Source organism: Trichomycterus rosablanca, chromosome 5 (assembly GCF_030014385.1).
Source record: "Trichomycterus rosablanca isolate fTriRos1 chromosome 5, fTriRos1.hap1, whole genome shotgun sequence".
Classification (NCBI taxonomy): Eukaryota; Metazoa; Chordata; class Actinopteri; order Siluriformes; family Trichomycteridae; genus Trichomycterus; species Trichomycterus rosablanca.
In genome coordinates, this window is record NC_085992.1 from 10,935,168 (window position 1) to 10,957,230 (window position 22,063).

Genomic DNA, 22,063 nt, shown 5'->3' on the forward strand with positions numbered 1-22,063 from the left:
TGTGAAATTTAAATAATCAATAAATAATTTAGAGTGGTAATAGGCCTATTTCCTAAATCCATGTATTTGTCTAACAGGGGATTTATTGTAAAATGTAAAAAAATCTTTTTTTCATTACTAGTTGTTAGTAAATTGTTTGATTGTCTGTGATGTGTTTTTATGGTTTATGCCTCGTGTTTCTGGGTGGCATAGGACCCACCGTGATACTGAAATAAGCGAAGCTGTTACTAAAAACGCGTAGGCAAATTATTGTTTAATCTAGTTCTTTTTTCGAATCAAGGTCGCGGTGGCCAAAACTGTAATACTCCACGAACATGGCATCAGTCCAGTTTTAATTGCCAACTGTTTATTGGCTGTTCTGAATCCTGAGTAAGGTGATGACATTGGTTAATATGTGGTGGTGTTCTGTGATCTGCTTCCAGGGTATATTCACACTGCTGACAAGCGATCCCAGGCAAACCGGAATCCCGACCACGCTGAAGTGGTTAATGGAGACGAATAATTGACCATCGCATGGGCGCCACCTGAGCCTAATCGATTTTACTCTATGAAAAGAACGCTTAGGAGTCGAGTCCTCTCGATTTCCAGGAAATTTTACGCGGGAACCGACTCATTTTGGAATCGACTCCCAGCCTCAGGAGTGAGTTCGACGGGAAGCGTGAAGTGTTTTTCCTCTGTGAACGAAGCCGCTGTCAGCTGAGCACTTTCCCAGCGGACTGAAATAACTAAAGTATAAAAACAATTACATGTCGCTTTAAAGCGAGAAATACGACGGAATTTCAGCAACCGTTGTTTTTTTATTTCGTCGACTGTGCTCGAGCGGATTCATTCCAGTTCGGCGTTTTATATGACGCTCGCGAGACCAGCCGCTGTTTAACGGTTTTCTCCGACTGTTGAGCTCGTCAAACGATTTCACCAGTTTTATAGTGTTTTGTTATTTCGACGGTTTTATATTAACATTTATTCCTATGTTCATTTGATCATTAATTGTGGTGACCAGTGGTCAGCAGTAATCAGCATAATGACTTCTGGAGCAACAGCTGATAAGAAAAGGTAAAAAAAAACGCTTTATTTTTTCCCCAAGTGGTTGAAGTACTTTTCTTCTCACTTATTAATACATTTTACTTTTTAAGGTTAAGATGCCTGTAATGTGTATTTTAACTGATCAAAAATCATCATTTATAAGGTCACTTTGACAGTATCCGAATAAAGTGCACTAGATAGGAAGGATAATGTTTATATTTTATAAGAAATGTAGGGAACCTTGGAGGAAGCGTATTGGCGTTTGAAACACAACCTCCAGTTCTTGTTTAGACTTTTTTTCAGAACCAAATGTAATAGTTTAATTCTTTAAAAAGAACTTGCAGTTTGCATCAAAACGTCAAATATATATGGTTTTAGAAATTGTATGCATATGAATTATCTGTAGTAGGATTAAGCAAAAGACATTATTCAATAATGTAAAACTTTTCCATTATGTAATAGAACTTTTAATGGTATTAGATAATTAAAAGTGTTTAGAAAGTGTTTAGAAAGCCTTTTTTTTGCAGTTTGGTGATTAATTAAAATGCAATACTTAACTTTTGGAAGTTTTCGGGTAAAATTATATTACTGCAGGCAATTTGCGAAAGGTCATTTTGTAAGGTCACTTTTTAGTCATTACATATTGAAGACAGATTGTAAACCTAGCCATTGGGGGGAACATATCAGTGCACCCCTAGTACAGGTCCAAATACTGGATAAATAGGAGGGTCTCGTTAGAAACGGCATCTGGCATAAAACAGAAAAGGAATAATTCACTAGATGCATAGTTACTTACACAGTAAAAACTACAGCCCACTTAATTTGACTGGTGTGTTTTTTGCATTTGGGGTGGCATTTGTCTATCAGTTAAATGAATTGGATTGCTTTGATTATTTGGAAACACTAAGATTGGTTAGAATGATGTATGTGTTAAATTGGAGTGTCAGTAAGGTGTCTCCTTCATTATTGTGAGCACCTCAATGTGGGGGGTTTTGCTTTAGATCAGCTGACACCTCCACAGATTGTCAGGAAGGTAAGAGCTCTCAGTATCAGTGGTACTGTCATTAACACGGGTGTAAGGAGATGTCTGAGAAGGTTAAAGCGCCTGCTGTGTTCACAACCTTGTACACTGCTGCTAGAATTTATAACAAAATGACTTCTTTTTTCAAAGGTTTCCCATTATTTGTCCCTACATCTCAGGTGTAAATAAGAAATCATGAAATCGACACATCAGCTAACAACACAGGAACAACATTGATTTGTTCAGTTCTAATGAACACCGTAAATGATATTATGATTTTCAAACATCATGTTGAATAATTTATGTCTAGAAATAGACACTCGGACTATTTAAAATGGATTATTTTAACCTGAACACGACAGGGTTAAACAGAGTTCAGAAAACATATCTCGGAGCGATCTTCGGTGAGAAGGGCACAGAGAGACTAGACAACCATAAAAGGAGGTTATCTAAAAGGTAGCTGATCTTTAGTGGCCAAAATAGCTCAGTGTCATTTCAGAGAAAAAGAAGAGTCAGAGTTTAGCTTCCTTCATGGAACAATCATTAATTTATGCGATCAAACTAATACACCAACATGTACTTGTAATTGTACAAACCCCATTTCCAGAAAAGTTGGAATGTTTTGTAAAATGTATCAAAAAGAAAAATCTGTGATGTATTAATTTTCTTAAATTGTTATTTAACTGAGAACAGTAAAAATGATTTCCACTGTTTTTACAGATCAACTTCATTGTGTTTTGTAAATATAACACATTTGATGCCTGCAACACACTTTAAAATTTGAGATCAGGACGTGTTTAGCACTATGTTACATCTCCTTTCCTAATAATGAGACTTTTTATAGTTTGGAAATTAAGAACAATAATTGTTGCAATAAATTATTTCTCCATTTCTGCTTTATACGGGACTACAGCTGCTCAGCGGTGGTCACTGTTGTCTGATTCTCCTACTGATGATGCACCAAACATTTTCAGTAGTATACTGACCTGGACTGCCATCAGGCCAGTCAAGCACATGCACTCTGCGTCTATGCTGTTGCTACTGTAAATGAGGCCTGGGCTTGTCTTGCTGAAATAACCATGGACTTCCTGGAAAAAGACAACACAGTGATGGCTGCCATAGCAGCTGATATGGTGTTAAGAATCAAACAAACAACAAAAAACCTTAATGGTAGCATGTGTCTCTCCTAAATCCCAACATACACCCATGTTAATGGTACCTTCACACTTATACAAGTCACCCAAGCCGTGAGCACTGATGCACCCTTACACCAAGACAGATGTTGGCTTTTGGACCTTTTGCCGATAACGGTCTGGATGGTCCTTTTCGTCTTTAGCATGGAGAACTCTAAGTCTGTTCTTTTTAAAAAGAAACTAAAATGTGAACTTATCTGACCACAGCACACATTTTCACTGTTTTTTGGTTCATCTATGATGAGCTTGGGCCCAGAGAACTTGGAGGCATTTCTGCATAGAGATGTTTGGCTTTCTCTTTGTGTAAAAGTTTCGATTTGCATTTCTTGATTTAAGAGCAGACTGTGTTAAGTAACAACTTAAGTACTGTACTTCTAAACTCTTGTAGCTATATTTAGCGCAGTAGCATGATGGTTTCTCATGCAATGTTGTCTGAGGCCTTGCCCTATACATACCAAGACATTTCTGGATTCTGTGAATGTTTTTATAGTATTATGTATGTACAGTACATGATGAAAGAATTTACAACAGATTGACAATTTTCTCATGATGTTTGGTACAAAGTGGTGAGCCATGACCCATCTTTGCTAGTAAAGACTTTTATACTTTCATACCCAATCATGATTCGCTCACCTGTTACCAATTCACCTGTTTATTGTAGAATGTTTTAAAACACTCTTCTTTTTATTGGAAGTGAGGTTCTTTTTTGGAAGTGAGGTTTATACATGAGTTAGACTTGCAGAAGCCAACTCATGTGTGTTATGACATTTTAATCCTGATTTGTTCAGCAGTGTTTCGCTTACAATTTAGCTCATTATACATCATTCTTTCTAGCAACACAACATGACTTATCAGCTTCTCACCATAACAAATAAACTACACGCATCATTGCATGTAATGCACCTATCAACTCATGTACAGCACAGGTCGACATTGTCCATGTTGGTCGTGTGTAGAGCTGGAAGCACTGGGTGCAAGGCAGCAGTACATCATGGACATGACCCCAATCCATCACAGGGCACAGCTTACTTACACATTCACCTCATAACTCAACACTAAGGGGTAATGTAAAGGAGCACATGAGTACACAGAGGAAACCCACATGTTGTACAGCAGCCAACCCTCAAAATATACAGCAGCTTGAATGAGTCATTTGCTGGTGTAGGAGGTTCTATTTTTTGACTAAATTTCTAACATGGCCCCCTAATTCCTCCTAAGTGATTAGAATTAATTACAGCTAATTACATGACTTCTCTGTACCCATATAAGTACAAGCAACTGTTCACTGAGCTACAAGCATTTCAATGAAAAAAATCAAGAAGATCTGTGTTAATCTTAGAACGCATCATAGATGAGGTTTATTAAAGCAGCAAACTTAAAAAGCAGTCCTCTACTACTAACACCTCTTTCTCCAAGAGTGGTGTGAGAAGAGAGGTTCTGGCTTACACGGCTTTTCGTCTTGAAAGCTGAAAACCTTTTTGCTAATATATTGATATTTTATTATCAATATTAAAATAACTGTCTGGACAAACCCAGAATTACAAACATAAATGCTCAAGCACTTGAAAAGCCGAATTTTGCTGCTGAACTTTTGTGTCGATCTGTGTTCTTCCTTGTTGAATTATTCATTACTGATTGTGAGTGCTCTCTTGTTTCATGTATATTTAATTGGATATAAAGGCCAAAGGGGTCAACCCCTAAGGTTTTGTCCAGCACCATTATTGGATATTGACCCCGTCTTTTTGTAACAGGTATTGCCACAATCTTTAAAGCTTTGGGAAAAAAAATTACTGACATAATGAGGGCACTGCTTGTAAAGTTTATTATGTCTGATAATCTTTCTTGTCTAATTTAAAGATATTTTCCTTTTGGTTGCTCCCATGTTTAGGCATCCCCACAGTGGATCATAAGGGTCTGCATACCTGGTTTGGCCTAGTTTTAACACCAGATGCCCTTCCTGATGCAATCCTCCTTATTTTTATCCAGGCTTGGGCACTGAGAGCACACTGACACATGCACCTCACAATGGCTAGGCTGTTTGGCCAACCTTGGTCTGGTAGTTGCTTGGTATATTTCACCACTTGAGCGCTCTTTTATTTTACCTATTCAGTATCTGTTTTTTAATCGGATTTTAATTTATCCAAATATTCTCTAGGTCACTCCATAAGGAAGGGGTCCCTTTTACGTTTCATCCCTTATATTTTTTCTGCCATTGTTGCTCTTGGCTGCTCATTAAGGGGTTTTGGGCCTGGATTCTGTAAAGCTGCTTTGAGACGATGTTCATCATTTAAAGTGCTGTCCAAATAAATGTGACTTGACTTGATTTGACCTTTCCTGCTAAATGTCCTTTTCTTCATGTTGGCTTTTTACTGTACTGTTTAAAAGCCAAAGCAGCTTGTCCTTTTTTCTGAGTGGAACTGTAATAAGGGGTATGATGATATTTTTCATTTGCTTAATAGTGCTGTTCACTTTTCATCTGGCCACTTTTTATCTGACTGACTGACTTTGCTTTTTTTAAACTGCTCTTACAGAGAAATGCATATGGTCAAAAGTTTACATATAATTGTAGGCAAAACATCATGTTGGCATTTTTATAGTTGTGTGAAAATAATAGGAACACATACATCTTTGTACATAAACATTCACAAATTATTTACTGTGATTTCTGAAAATAGATTGTAATCCAGGGATTAACAATAACAGGTGTTAGATGTTGTCTAGTCAAGCATACTTTACATCTCACTTTAGCTGCTTATAGCTTCACTACAGTTTGTGGTTGATGACATGGACTAAAAATTTACAAGCGACAGTTTTGTGGTGGAATAAAATGATTTATTTGTCCACTATGACAGGATGTATTTAGGAAAAAAAAAGATGAGACATTAAAACCCAACAACACTGTACCTACTTATTGAGCACTGGTTAAATTCCATATTTTGTTAGTATTTGTAAGTAATTATAAGTGAAAACATTCTCAATATTTTAATGCACAACCTTTAAAACCCTAGAAGAAACCAGGCTCCCTTGCTTGTGTGCAGGTCAAATAAACAGGGGGAGCGTATCAGATTCTGAACTGCTGACATTAAAATGCTCAGCCAGTCTAAATATTTGTTTTTCATTCTGTAGTCCTACTCATTCTAAAAAGACATCCCCCATCTATGCCTTAGCTTCTAAGACTTCAACCACTCTGTTCAATGTCACTATCATAAATAACACACTGGCAGATAATGGCATTCACACACACACACGCACACGCACACAATCCTGTCTGTGCACATATTGAAATATATTCGTGGTTGTGTTGTGTTTGGGTAGTGTTGGAAAGTAAACAGAACGGATGTGATAAAATCAGCTCTGGACTTTTCAGACTCTATTTGCAGAACGCTCTTCTCTTTTCTGCTCTTCATTTGGAGGGTGGCCGTGTCAAAGCCAGCGAGACAGAAAAGCGATAAAGCCTTAATCACATTCTGCAGTTGCTTCTGGGAACAAGTGACAAATGGAGCATATCTGTAGAGAGAGAGAGAGAGAGAGAAGGATAGAAGGATAGAGAGAGAGGAAGAGAAAGATGAGAGGAAGATGAAAAACGAAGGAAAGAAGTGGGGGGAGATAAAAGAGGCTATGAGTACTCGACCTCTTCCCCTGTTGCTCATGTTCATGTGGAATAATGTTATTGAACCTACTCTGCTTTTCCACAAGGCTTTTAAATTATCTCTGCTTGCTAGGGTTGGGCGATATTGCCCGTCTTCAAAAAAATACCGCGGTACACGGTATTACCGCGTAGGGGGAGGGGGTGTGTCTGTCTGTTAGTAATGGGTCGTTCGCGAACGATCCGATTCTATTGAACAGCTCTTTGAAATGAACTAAAGGAACCCAAGTCGCGCCTCTGGGAGCTGTTATATAGGGTGTGTTCGAAAAGCTAGGGAGCTCTCTACATATATTTTTATTTTATAATGACTGATTAATTCCGTCTACTGATGCGAAGCGGAGTGGGTGAAATACAGCTGATTAGAACTGCGCAGTTATCACGGGGAGCGAACGACACACACAGAGAGATAAAGAGAGCGCTAGTAGTATTATAACAAATAATTGAGAAAAAACTCGTTTAATGATGTTAAATCTGACTGGTTCATGGCGTGTATGTTTTAAAGCAGAAATAAACAAAGGCACAAATACATCTCTGCACAAGAGAGCATTTTTATGAAACTTAATGCAATGCAACCAGTCTGTCTCTTTCCTGTAGTCCCGTAAAACGCGTCTATGTAGAGCGCGCACTAGTTTTTGTGTTATCACCTCAGTAATCACCTCCACAACCAATGAGCTCCAACCGCCTACCCCTCCCACCCCTCCCTTACTGTGGATGTGCGAATGTCCTAAAGTCTCCGTTTTTAAGGTAAACCCGAAGCAGAAATTTGGCGCTTCACATTTTTAAAAATACCGTCACCATTTTGAAATACCGTCATCATTTTTAAATACCGCGGTATACCGTAATACCGTCATACCGCCCAACCCTACTGCTTACTCTGATTAACAAAGTGCTGCATGATACACTCTTTATTTCATTAAAATAAATACACATTTACATTCCTAACCAGTCCTGTGCTGACATGCTTTCATGTCAGTATAACTGGGTGCTGGAATGGTGCAGCAGTAGATTACGCTAGCCCACTACCACTGGAATCCAGGGTTTGAATCCCCAGTAATGCTTTCATTCTCTTGGGTGTCCACATACAGACATGATTGGCCATGTTTGAGAATAGGATGGCTGAGGCTCTGTGCTAGATAGGCATCCTTTGTTACCGTGTTGCAGCCATTGATTTTGTTTAAACTATTTGCTGTGCAGCTAAGATAACTGTATGGATGATTATGAAAAATGACATTACACATTAAAGTCACACTGATATATGTTATGAATGCACAACAATTGCAATGGTATAACAGTATATTGCTTGCCTAATGAGTCACATGACCTCAGGAGAATGATTGCAATATAATGTTGTATTCATGTTTCATGACTGATGGAATAAAAACAGATTCTGATTGCGCACTCAGACTTTCAGAGCCGATTGAATGGGCTTTTATGATGGCTGGCTGCTGTGGTTAATATAATGGTACATTTTTAGATGACTGGACCAGAGCCATACAGCTCAGATTTCTGGTAAAATGATTTCTTAAAGGCACTGAGCATGGAACACATGTTGTATATTAGGTATTTTAATCCCATTAAGGCTCTTTGGTATTCTGTGCTGTGGCATCGCCATTTACAATCGATAGGCCTCTCAGTAGTGTGTGTGTGTGTGTGTGTGTGTGTGTGTGTGTGTGTGTATTCCCGAGAGACTCGCACTGCCTCTGTGTGCCTGTTTGTGTTACTCTAAAAAAATAAAATGACCTTATTACCTAAAATATTTCCAAAACCCCATTTCAGAAAACACCAGAATATAATACCATAACATCAAATGTTTACTTCTTTCAGTCATGTTGTGCTTTATTGATTAATGTATATTGACTTTGGAGAGCTGTGGGAATTAATGGCTCACCTCACTCAGGGTCACAGTCAGCAGAGCAGAAAGAAGAGGAAGAGAGGAAAATTAAAATGGTGTACAGTTAAAACCAAAGGTTTGCATACACTTCCAAGAGACTTTATCCCAGAACACTCCTACACCTGCCCACAAATTGATATTACTTTTTCATTTGTTACTTTAATGTGTAGCTGGTTTTCCAAAAGAAAACCAAACTGCTGTGTCAAAAATATAAATGCAGCAGCACAGATGATTAGTTTGACTGTGTTAGAAGATGTATAATGTTATTAAACTATGTGGCATTTATGACGCTGTACACAGTCAAGCAAGCTTTGCATCACCATTTGTTAAAAGGATGCCATACAAGAAAAAATCTGCTACTGCTTTTTTTTTGTTTATGTGATTTGCAACAAACTTAAGTGTAAAGCTTGTTTGACTGTGCACAGTGTCACCCTGTTAGCATAAGGTGACGGAGAAAGAGAGAGAAATAACTCATACCCCCTTTTGCTCTTTGATTTAGTGCACTGACTCACAATCATTTTACAGTACACACTACTCCAATCTCTTGAGAGGTCTCACACAACACAGCTGCAAAAAGTGCATTTTACCTCTCAAAAATGAAAATAATTTTAATTTAATTTTTTTAAATTTTATTTTAATTTTAATAATAATAATTTTATACATAACAGCCAAAATATATAATTAAAAAAAAAGTTAACGGAAAAAAATGATAAAAGCTGTAGTGGAAAGATGTGTGGAAACATGTATAAACATGTAGGAAATGTACGAGCTGATTTCCTGAAGTTTTGTGTGTGTGTTATACAGACAGAGTTCTGAACGGAGGAAGGCAAGGTGTCGTGATGCAGCACGCTGTAGAAGGGTAAAGGAGACAGAGGTGTTTACTGAGCTGGCCAATCAGCTTCCTCTCCATCACAGCATCATCTCAGGACTGGATAAAGCTTCGGTCATTCGCCTTACATTGAGCTACCTTCATCTACGTTCTGCCCTCAACACAGGTCCCTTGTTTCTTTTATTCATTTACTGATTTGTTTATTATTTCTATTATTTTAGAATTGTATGAAGAATTAAAAGTGATGAGACGAGGAAAAAATCCAAGTTACCGCAGCAGACTTTATGAAATTGTTATTGTACCCGGTTAAGAAGTTTCTGATAACGGCCCCAAACGATTCATCATCCCTGTATCAACAAAAAATAACAGCCATGAAAACATTCATTTCAGTAAAAAGATTCAGTCCCACGCTAGATTATAGACAACTGAAAATTTCTTTTTGTACCTCCACCCCTGTCTCTGTAGTGAAGATGGATGAGCTGGAGTTGGACACGCAGTGGACTTCCTCCTTTCTGAAGGCTCTCGATGGCTTCCTCATGATCCTCTCTAAGGATGGAGATGTTGTCTATGTGTCCGAAAATGTCAGCAGGTGCCTGGGGATCCCTCAGGTAATATAGTGTTGTGCACACACACTTTGACATCTCTCATTTATTTCACAGTGATGTATGGAATCAATAATATATACCAGCGAGTCTAAACTCATAAAAACAAAAACAAGTCCTTGTGTTTCCCAAATGCTATTCCTTTTATTAGCTGTTCCTCATTACCTCGATATCAGTTATAATTGTCTGTTTCTCTCAGTTTAAGTCCATGCTGTCGTACATTTTAACCAGATATGATAAACACACCATTATCACATGTAATATGCTCCCACTTTAATCACTGTAGCTTTAGGCTGAGTTCACATGATGCATGACAAAACCAATTTTTGTGCTCCTGTGCCACTGTTTCCTGTGGAGTACAGATTTGCTGTGTTTGACTCGTGGTTTGAACATTGTTTATATATGACATTATTAAAAGTGAATCACAGACGCAGAGGAGAGGAGGAGAAAAAACGACTCTCACAGATTCACAAACCCTGAACTGTTGTATTTAATGTAAAATTACAGAAAAAATCCGGCAAGCGACTAGTGAGCTGTGAAACGGTGAGAGTGGGTTTGCATTTTAGATAGCAATGCCATTGTTGTACACCTCGTGTTTTCAATTTCTGAGTTCTGAAAAAAAAACCAGCAGTTTCTGTCTCTGTGTTTGATAGCTTGATCTGTCAGGACAAAGTGTGTTTGATTTCTCACATCCATGTGACCATGAAGAGATCAGAGAGATGCTGGTGCACAACAGAACAGGTCACACACAAACACACAAACATTAAATGTCCCTTATTCTCCTTATGTTTCTCCCATTCTAAATTATTTTCTCTTTTGTCATTTTTTTTTATCCTTCTTTTTCTCAGGTTCCTGTAAGAAAATGAGGGATGAACAGAGTTGCTTGTTCAGGATGAAGTGCACTCTGACCAATAGGGGGCGCACCATCAACATCAGATCTGCTACATGGAAGGTGTAGTATACACTAATGCTGGTCCCTGCTCCTGATTGGGGAGGACGAGGCTGCTCCATGCCCTCTCCAAGTGCACAGCAATCGAACATCTTATCACCTGCACTTGATGAGTGCTGTGCAGTAAGCGCTGTGTACGGAGAGCCACACACTCTACCACACTCCTTTCCCATCTCCGTGCAGGCGCCACCAACCAGCCAGCAGAGGTCGTAATCGCACCAGTCTGAGAGAGAGTCCCCATCCGGCTTAATCCCGCCCCTATCTGAACAACAGGCCAATGGTTGTTCATGTGGCCGCTCAGCCTCAGCCGGCAGGCAGGCAGAGCCGTGATTCGATACGATGTATTCGAGATCTCAGCTCTGGTGAGCAGCATGTGTTTTTACCGCTGCGCCACCTGAGCGGCCAACAGGCCAAATTTAAATGTTGCAGCTGTCGGTTTGGAAGAGTGCTAAAGGCATAGTTAAAGCAAAACATGATTAAAGGGGGTCTCTATGTGTCAATGTTGAGCTATACAGTCAGAAACTCAGAATAAGCACACAGTAAACAAGCTCCGCTTCTACAGCATGGAATTTATTCATTTATTTGTAATAGGATTTCCCATTTAGAGCACATTAACAAAGTTAAAAACATTTAAAAAGGATCAACACCATGTTTCAAAATTGTAAAATTTACCGGCCTACCTAGTCTAGCGTTTTTGTGTGTTTCAGGTGCTGCGTTGTTCTGGACACATTCGTGTGGAGTGCACTCAGAAGAGTGATTGCGAGGAAAAAAGTGAACCTGTCTCCTACCTGGTGCTGATCTGTGAGCCGATCCCTCATCCTGCTGATATTGAGGTTCTTCTGGACTCCAGAACATTTCTGAGCAAACACACACTCGACATGCGGTTCATCTATTGCGATGACAGGTGGAAACTCTAAGCCATTACAAATGAATGATTAGTGATGACTGATTTTTATTACTTGTGCCTTATAGCTGCAGTGTTAAGGACTACAGTGTGTGGAGTTTTTGTGATTCACCATGGCCCTGATTCGAAGCGTTATTATATTTGATAATGATGTGGCAGCGCCATCTAGTGATAATCAAATCAAATAGGACTGAAACAATTTATCTCTGTGTGTGTTTGTGCGTGTGCGTGTTTAAATGTGTTTGTTTAGGATCACAGAGTTGTTGGGGTATGACCCTGAAGATCTGCTCCACCATTCTGTATATGAATTTTACCATGCTTTGGACTCAGACAGTCTCACCAAAACACACCACAACTGTAAGTAAACACACCCAGACACACAAACCAACCCCAGCTAGAAAACCTGTAGTTGGCTGTGCAATTTTCCATTAATAAATGTGTGTGTTTGTGTGCGCGCGCGCGCGTGTATGTCTGCAGTGATGGTGAAAGGCCAGGCATGTACCGGTCAGTACCGTATGTTGGTGAAGAGTGGAGGTTTTGTGTGGGTGGAGACCCAGGCCACCGTTATTTACAACAACAAAAACTCTCAGCCACAGTGTGTCATCTGTCTAAACTACGTCCTCAGGTACGTGTGTGTGTGTGCGTGTGTGCGTGCATGTGTGTAAGTAGGGCTGGGCGATATGGATCAAAAATTATATCTCGATATTTTTTTCTGAATGGCGATATACGATATATATCTCGATATTTTTTTATCCCATAAGGTAATAACAAAAAGACACTTCTGAGACAAAGCTACATGTTCCAATTTTTTACAGGCACTTTTATTAATATTCATGCTGGGGAAGCTTCACACAAGAATTATTTTTGCTTAAAAAAAAAAAAAAAAAAAAAGAGCTATTCTAAGAAAAAAAAAAAGTTGTTTTCTAAGGCATCTCCTGTCGTCTAATGTGAATTACAAATATATTGTCTGGCCCTTTAAGAATGTTAAGTGTACTATAGGGCGCAGGGAGCGAGTGTGTAGGGAAGATGGAATGACGGTTTCCGGCTGAGCTTGTGTAACATTAAAAGTAAAACCCTGTTAAAGTAAACCCCTCGTTAACCCCGCACCCCCCATGTTTGGACTTTATACATTATTTTATGTATATGTCGCCACAACATTAACATTTACATTAATATTTTCTTTTACTGTATAGAACTCAGTTCTGTAATACAGGTATAACTAATCGTTCATGTTACTGTGTAACTATTACAACATTTAATGCATTTTAATCAGCGTTCTTCTTCATACACTTTATTATTATTTAACAGCTTTATTTGTTGTTTAATTGCTGTTTGCTCCTTGTTTACTGCAGAGTTAGTTCATGCAATTTAATAATGTTTGGTTGTTTACTGGCCGACAACAAGAAATACTATAATAGAAGATAAATAAATAAATGACGTGTCGGACGTCGGGCGATCGTCCAGTATAAACTAACACAACCACGTACAACATCCAGTACAGAAATCACTCCCCATAATGTTTGTTTTTACAGATAGAGCAAATACATGCACATCACATATACAAACACAAGAGTCAGAACAACAGGAGACGCACCGCTACGTTATTATTACTTTCTCAACACTTAATGTGAAGTAAATACGTGCATGTCAGCGCGTGCATGCGCTTGTGTTGGTTTTTGAAACGAATAACGACTCGTTTTCTTGTTTTTTAACTTTGGGATCTGAAGTGAAAAACGAATGAAGGTACACGGAGCTGGAACCTTTTATCTGGACTTGTTTTCGGGGTTTTCTACAGAATACATTATTCTGCTGCTCATCTGACACTTTGAATTCGAACCATCTCCAAATAATTCCAAAAAGAGCCATTATTTTTCTTTTTAGTAAACAGCTCCTCTTCGATAGCTTCGTGTCTTTATGCGTCTCCATGCTATCGCTGCCTGCAGGACTTACTGGTGAAGCGGTGGGGAGGGGTGAGTTGTGTTCAGTGAGGGAGAGGGGCGGGGCAGTGAGGGAGAGGGGCGGGGCAGGTGAACATGTGCAGAGACAAACTGGGAGAAGAGAAAGACGAACTGTCGGATCTAACTGGAACGCAACATTTATATCGATATACGCGATATTGTCTTATCTTATATCGCGTATGAAAATATATCGATATTTTATAAAATCTCGATATATCGCCCAGCCCTAAGTGTAAGTGTGAGTAATTAATTCTGAAGTGTGTTTGGTGATTCTTCTCTCTACTGTTGATTCTCTCCAGTGGTGTTGAAGAGCCTGGACTCGTTCTCTCTCTTCATCAGTCTGCAATAAAGGAGGAGACTGAGGACAAGTGTGAGAGACAGAGTGAAAGAGAAAAGCAGGATGTGGTAGATCAGGAGAAAAAGGGAGATGAGGAGAAACCAGAGACGAGTGATGAAGAAATGGAGATACAGACGGACATTGCTGTTACACTAGACTTCAGTCACAGTGGTATGTAGATCAACCTGATGGTGAACTTTTAGTAGAAAATAACTGGTGACCCCCAGGCTGATTAAAGGGGCCATATTAAGCGAGCAGTAAACAATAAAGTAAACAACGACAGTTGTTTACACATGTCTTCTTAAGATTGTGTGTTCTCCCCCCAGACAATGCCACTGCCAACTGTCCAGGAGTCTGAGGTAGCATAGTGGTTTCTCCCCTATGGATCAGAGTGACATTACCCATACTCATTTACTCGTGCACAGAAGTAGCAGTTAGCTCTTCTTGCTACAGTATAAAGTCAAAGTTAACAAGGAATATTTTACAGCTCCGGTAGCTCTAGAATAGGGGTGTCCAAACATTTTAGAGGGCCAGAGTAAAGTCTTGAAGTTACTTTTTAACTTTTTTTCGTGTGTGTGCGTGTTACAATCTCATATATTGTAAAATGTTTCACACAGAAACAGAAGTGACACTGATGAAGGACGAGCCTCTCTACAATGATGTCATGTTGCCCAGCATTCTGTCACCACTGTCACCTGTCAGTGAAGCCCCATGTGAAAGCATAAACACTACTCCGTCACAGCTAGAGAACTTTTCCTTTCCTCCATCCCCTGCAACAAATTCTTCCAGTTGCTGTTCCAGTCAGGTTAGAATGAAGAACTTTCTTCATTAAACCTCAGTTGTAGAAGTAGCCCTAAGTGTGTGTGAATGTATGTGTGTGTGCATTCGTCTGTGTGTGTGTGTGTGTGTCTGTCCTGCAATGGACTGGCGACCTGTCTGGGGTGTTTCCTGACTTTCGCTTCTTGATTTTTTTCAACAGAAATAAAAATATGAAGTAATTAATAATTAAAATAATTAAATGAAGTAATAATAAAATAATAATAATAAATAATTAAAAAGTTTTTTAATTAACATCGTTTTGTGTGTGGTCATTTAAACAGAAATGTATTGTTAATAGGGCTGTCGAAGTTAACGCGATAATAACGCATTAACGCGATCTCAATTTAACGCGATTAAAAAAAATTGTGCCGTTAACGCAAATTCTAGTTCATGTTGAGACTTGACTGGTAGAACCAACGTTTTAATGTCGGACTTGCCACCGTTGTTCATTTGCGGTTTGTTAAAATAATATAACTGAGCGTCGTAGGGATGCACTTGCATAATAAAGAAATAAATACACTCTATATTCACAAGTTGTCGGGAGCAAAACACTTTATTAACTTAATCTGTTACGGCACTGAATACCGGAGTCAAGCACGCTAGTCCATGAACTATGGAAGTCCCAAAGGGTCAAAACACACTCACTTCGTGTAGAAACGTCCATCAAACCATCGTCACGATACAAGCACAGAAAAGTCTGTTACAATAACTACGCCTTATCCCACCTAAAGCACCGCTGATCTACAATGTTTGCTGATGGAGAAATTCTAACCTACAATCTGACATTTATACGAAGTCAAGGGTCTCTGCTGGATAGTATTACTGCCTAGTATGTGAGTGAATAAAACTCCCTTACAGTTTTCTCTTGTCCCATCAGTTTTTAACATGAGTACATTTAGCATAAAATGTGTTCACCATTTTAATGGTAACATTTCACTTAAAAAAACCTTGTTTTCTATAACATTTACACAGATTTTATTTAATGCGATTAATCGCGATTAACTATATGAAATTCTGAGATTAATCGCGATTAAAAATTTTAATCGTTTGACAGCCCTAATTGTTAAACATCTGAATCTTTCAACTCAACTTATTATTTGCTTTCAGCTCGTTTACAGTAAGGATGTCATTATTGAATTAATTAATCTAGGATTGGAAATTCTTAATTTAAAGAAAAGACTCTTTGATTGTTTGCTACTTTAACCAGGTAGCTCTTAGTTTCTGTGTCGAGCCTAATCATCAAACTTCAGACACTGAACATGGCTGTCTGATTGCTTTTTTTGTTTGTTCACGGCAGGAGTAGTGTTTTATGTTTTACTAGGGTTTGTCTTATATTTGTGTATTCACTCACATATTAGTAAGAAATTTGAGAACAGTTTTTTTGTGTTATCCTGATTGAGGGTCTCCTTTATTATTCCAGTCATATGTAATCTTTGTCTATATGTAATCTCTGTTATATGTTGGGCACTCAGTTAGGATATGCTTTATGGTAATGCGTATCTAGCATGCTTCACTTGGTGTAGGAGTTTCTCCCCTTATTAGTTCTGTTTGGTCCAGTTCTACATCTTGATCTCTCTGACTGATTACAGTTCAGTGAAACATAATATCGTGTAAAATTCAGAACTCCTGTAACACTTTATGATCTGTATTGTCATTTTCAGGAAGGAGAGGATTTGGCTTTGGAGATGTTGGCTCCCTATATCTCCATGGATGACGATTATCAGCTTCAGATGCGCACAACAGTGAAAGCCAAGGGTTTAAGTTTGGCTCTAGGAGATCCACCACTTAACTCGAACCAGGAAAACACCAGCACCACAAACATGAATGCAAAGTCCAGCAATACAGAACAAAGGTAAGGCCAAAAAATAACCAACTAAACATTTAGAGTTTTTAAGAAAACAAAGTTATTTCTGCTTCTGGTTTTAAGACTAAAGGTCACTGAGTTCTGTATATCATAGTAGTAGTAGTATTTATTTGTAATTTTCACTACAAATTTAGGTTATATTTCTAATTGAATTTTTGCCCTTTCATTTGCCATTAATAAAAAAATATAAATACTGTTTCAAGCAAGTAGCATTTCCGGAGTTCCACAAGAGTTCTTTTTTCTGTTTTCTGTTTGTTTCTAAGAGCTCATCAGCTGGGCGTATGTCACTCCCCTACCACACTGCCAAGCCTAAAGAGGAAATTAGAAACAATTTACCCATCTCAGCCTGCAGGGCTGGTACGTGTGTGTGTGTGTGTGTGTGGTTTTACTTCGGTAACCTCTAATTTTATGTTTTTATCTTACAAACACAAAACATTAAAACCACCCCCGGATATGTGCATGGCTTTTTCTATTCTGTAGCACTGGTGCATGTAAGGGTGAGGAATCTATTAATGTTGGGCTGATGGTAGTTCCTTGTAATTCATATGTAGAGTGCAGCAGATCTGACCAGCATAAAGACCTGAGGGACTTTGGTCTAAGGACTCTATTGCTATGATCAGATAACTAGTTTGAAGTATTTCTCAAACAGCCAGGGGTGTCACATGCAGCTGTGGTGAGTACCCTTCTGTGGCAATCAAAGTGTCCAGTATTGGAACTGGCCATGCGAAAGACACAAGTTGCAGTACTTGCTGGTAACATCCTGATACCAGATATCACAGGCTTCCTTCAGATGTCTTGTGGAGTCTGTGTTTTGCTGGGTCAGAGCTGTTTTGACAATCTATTTGACAGGTGGTTTTAAAGTTTTGGCTTGGTTTTTACTTTTATGAGTAAATTACAATAAACTATTACATATCAATAAACCAAATAAATGGCAGTCTTGTTACCTGTAGGTGATTTTTTTCGAATTAATGACAGACGGACAAAATCAGACCTTGTCTTTACTGGGGTTGTCTGCTGCAGGTTGTTACTGAGTCACCTCAGATCAAGAAGACAAAGTTCATAGTTTCAGAGGCTCTTCCAACAGTTTCCCTGCCTGAGACACTGACTATACTACTGCTGCCACCTGGTAAGTCTTTTTTCTGGTTTGTTGTAGTGATTTAGGATTCAAACTTGTTGGGAAAAGTAACATCTTTGTATGTTATCAAACGAAGCTGTTATATAAAAAAAAAAAAACTGTTACATTTGGGTTTTGTTAATAAGAAAAAAAAAAACTTTTCATTTTTAATAAAGCCATTTTTACAAAAAACAATTTAAAGTAGTCTATCCTGTTTTACACTATCAAATATTTCTTTTCTCGTTTTTTTCCAGAGGTCTTAAACCAGTTAATGACTGGGTCTTTGCTTAGTGGAGCCATTTTGAACCCACTGCCAAACCTTAGTGGTTTCAACTATGATGCTACTCCACCTGTAGCTTTGCAGCACAGTTTACAGGGGGAGGAACTTCAGCCTAAACTGGACCAGGTCATTTAGAAAAAGACTCACCGTACACGATTTATTCTTCATTATATTTCAACTCCGATTCCTTACTGAGATTTTATTAGGGCTGCACATTATTGACTAAATTATTACAATTATTTGGCACAACTATTTAAGAACAACACAGGAAACCAATCCAAGCGTACTTATCAGCTTTAACGGAAGAACTTACGCAAAAAATTACACTGTTATTAGGGTGAGAACATATTTAGATGCATCTCAATTCTTGAAACAATTCTGCATTGAGGCACAGATTTCCATCAGCATTTTTACCTTTAACACTTATAATTAAATAAATCCATTGCAAACTGAACTTTTCTGCAATCTGCCGCTTACAAAAGTAGTAGTAACTCTAGTGTTCATGAGCATAGTCCTAGAACTGTAGTGTGTGATTTTGTAACTGGGTGGATCACGCCTCACCACTAAAGTACCAGAAGTAACCGGCTAGGAACACTAGATTCTGTAACTGTGCCCCCTGCTGATCTCCAGGGCAGGTGGGCCTGTGACAAATTAGGACTGCTGCCCTTTGTTTTGTCCATAGTAATATAGAGGTGTTCCTGCTTTACAATGAAATACATTTCATTCAAAACTGCACGTGAATAAACCATCAGAACTGTCAGTCAATATTGTAAGTTGTTTTCAAGCTTGTCGTTCAGTGGCACCGCAGCAGAAAGCCACTTTGTCATCATGTAAAACGCATAAGGTGTTTCAATATATTAAATCAAATAAATTAAATAATAAATACACGTATAAAATAAATATTGAAGCAAACAACCACACAGCTATCGAACAATCCGGAAAAGAACTGAGATGCATCAAGATGTGGCATCTGAACTGTTTACAGATCACCCGTCATATCTGAACCCGAACGGGTGCCTTTGTCATATGACGGCAAACACAAAGGCTAGATAGCACAAAACATTTTACAGATTAATCATTTGGATTCTAGTATAAAAATCCTGCATATAAACTACCTACATTTATATTTGCTCCTGTAAATCCCCTGAAAAGTTAGATGTGATGTTATGATACTGCTACAGAATTACATTAACAGTATAACGATCTTTCCAAGCTGATGATCTTTCACTTAGGCTTCATAGACGTCAATAAATACGCACATTTATCTTTTTTATTTCACGCACAAGCACACAGTGTATGTAATTTATATGATGTTTATTCATCACACCGCTTCAAACGCACAACTGTACATAGAGTTGTTTGCATTAAGTGAACAGATATTACCAGCAAATCATGCAATATGATTTATTTTATAATAAAAACATTGTATGTTGTTAACGGTCTTAGAGCAAAAGTGAACATAGTCCGATGTCTACTGTATTTGTCTGTGTGTATTGTAAAATGCCATTAACATCTAATTGTCTATTGTCCAGAGATTTTAAAATATATACGTAAAAGTAAGTTCAAAACTATTAAATATATAAAATATAGTATTTACTATAGATATATTTACAAGACATATTTTAATGCTAAAGGATTATACTTTTTGAAGTAGGTTCTGCTACGATAATATTGATAATGTATTTTTATGATAATTCAAATTATTACATTTATTAAAATTCATGTAAAATTAATTGTATTAGTGTGGGCATTGAGTGGCACAATGCTCTAACACATTAGCCCACCACTGTTGAGATCTGGGGCTCTGCAGGGTTTGACCCTCAGCGGTGCTATCGGCCAGTCGTGCGTCTACATACAGACATGATTGACTATGTCTGAGGGGAGGGTGGCTAAACAGCCAAGCCATTGGGAGTAGCACTTGTCAATGCGCTACCTCTGCAGGCCCATGCCCGGACACAATAAGGAGGATTATGTCAGGCAGGGCATCCGGAGTAAAAACTGTTATATTTAAAATGTTATATTTAAAAATAAAGTCAAAAGTCAGTGTGCAGAGCACAAATACACTTTACACAACCCTCCAAAACAGGCTGGTACGACAAAAACTAGAATTAGATCAAATCAAAAAAAGAAAGGGGCACTCCGGTGGTGCAGCAGTCTAATGCACCCAGTTTTTAGGACAGTTGGTGGGATCTGAGGGGGGCAGATTGGAAATCAGCTTTATGTTGCTATAACAGTGAATCCTAGTGGCTGGTTGAGGTGCTGATATGAACATTGATGAAATACTCTCTGTAATAATCAGCAGCTGGACTGTAACGATAACACAGTGCCGCCAGTGTGTGTGGTGCATGAAAGAAAGAATTAGTATTAGGAGTTCCAATCACCCTTTAAATATGCTGTCAGAACAGCTCTGACCTGCCGACACATTAACCTCACAAGACATAAGAAGGAGTACCAGGTCATTACCAGCTAGATCCTACCAGCTGGATTCTAAAGTGCATCCTGGTGCATCTCTTCAATGTAATCTTTGAGAAAAGAGGATTCATGGGACCAATTCACCTTTATCTGTTGCTCCAATGTCCAGTTCCGTTTGGAAGTGGGTAGCACTGTCGCCTCACAGCAAGAAGGTCCTGGGTTCGATCCCCAGGTGGGGTGGTCTGGGTCCTTTCTGTGTGGAGTTTGCATGTTCTCCCCGTGTCTGCGTGGGTTTACTCCGGGTGCTCCGGTTTCCTCCCACAGTCCAAAGACATGCAAGTGAGGTGAATTGGAGATACTAAATTATCCATGATGAACTGATGAACCTTGTGTGATGAGTAGCTACTGTTCATGTCATGAATGTAACCAAAGTGTAAAACATGACATTAAAATCCTAATAAACAAACAAAATCCAGTTCCGATTTCTGTGTGCTCACTGTTAATAAATAACGAGGCTACTGAGAGGGTCTTACTAAACAAACACACTTTTATTGGCATTTTTTCTGGGTGCATTTGCCCAATTTCCTCCCAATTTAATTGTTGCCAGTTACCCTATTGCAACTGTTTTGCTGCTTGCACCACCCCTGCACTGGCCGAGAAGCGCTGAGACTATCATGCTTCCCTTCCGATACGTGTGCAGTCAGCGTGTGCACCTTTTCTATCTTCTGCCGGTTGCTGAGTCATACAGATTAGACCGCTGCACTACCTTGGTGCCATTTCCTTGAATTTAAGGGTAAAATGACGCATGCATGTTTATGTTGTAACTGTATTAAAAAAAAAGCGATTCAATAGCACCCTAAATTTACATACCCGATGTGTTTCTCCTGACGCAGTTGCTGTATTGTTGCTCATTGTAAGTGTAAAATCATTTAACTGTGGGGTTCATGTCTCTCTCTGTGTGTTGAATTAAAGTGTCTGTAGATGTTTATGTGGTGGACTTTTCTTATTTTTTATACCTTAATTCCAGTTTAAGCATTGTATTTATTTAAGTGTTTTGGAATAGCATGTAAAACGTATCTCCATTTTGTCCTGACGTTGGGTTTTAACATTCCCAACCAGCTTCCTGCACTGTGTTCTATGAGACCAGATGTGACCGTGGAGGAAGTACTGAAGGATGTAGTTTAGGTGTTTCATCCCTTTATCTGCTGCATTGCTTAATCA

General features: G+C 38.6%; 1 protein-coding gene across 1 annotated transcript; it reads left to right on the plus strand.

Moving 5' to 3' along the window:
• The first annotated feature begins 689 nt into the window (after positions 1–689).
• On the plus strand, positions 690–21,830 carry hif1aa (hypoxia inducible factor 1 subunit alpha a). Its single transcript, XM_062995695.1, has 14 exons — positions 690–1,053; positions 9,579–9,769; positions 10,069–10,211; positions 10,859–10,946; positions 11,054–11,157; positions 11,862–12,058; positions 12,309–12,415; positions 12,536–12,683; positions 14,316–14,524; positions 14,971–15,158; positions 16,834–17,024; positions 17,300–17,393; positions 18,057–18,162; positions 18,405–21,830. The coding sequence occupies exons 1-14, from the start codon at positions 1,022–1,024 to the stop codon at positions 18,563–18,565; spliced, it is 1,959 nt and encodes a 652-aa protein (XP_062851765.1). The 5' UTR covers positions 690–1,021; the 3' UTR covers positions 18,566–21,830.
• Positions 21,831–22,063: the final 233 nt, after the last annotated feature.

Bases quoted from the DNA above. Each gene is read 5' to 3' on its own strand.
- hif1aa (XM_062995695.1), top strand. From the start codon at position 1,022: ATGACTTCTGGAGCAACAGCTGATAAGAAAAG. The intron at 10,212-10,858 runs GTAATATAGTGT...TGTGTTTGATAG, and splicing joins GGTGCCTGGGGATCCCTCAG to CTTGATCTGTCAGGACAAAG. The intron at 14,525-14,970 runs GTATGTAGATCA...TGTTTCACACAG, and splicing joins ACTAGACTTCAGTCACAGTG to AAACAGAAGTGACACTGATG.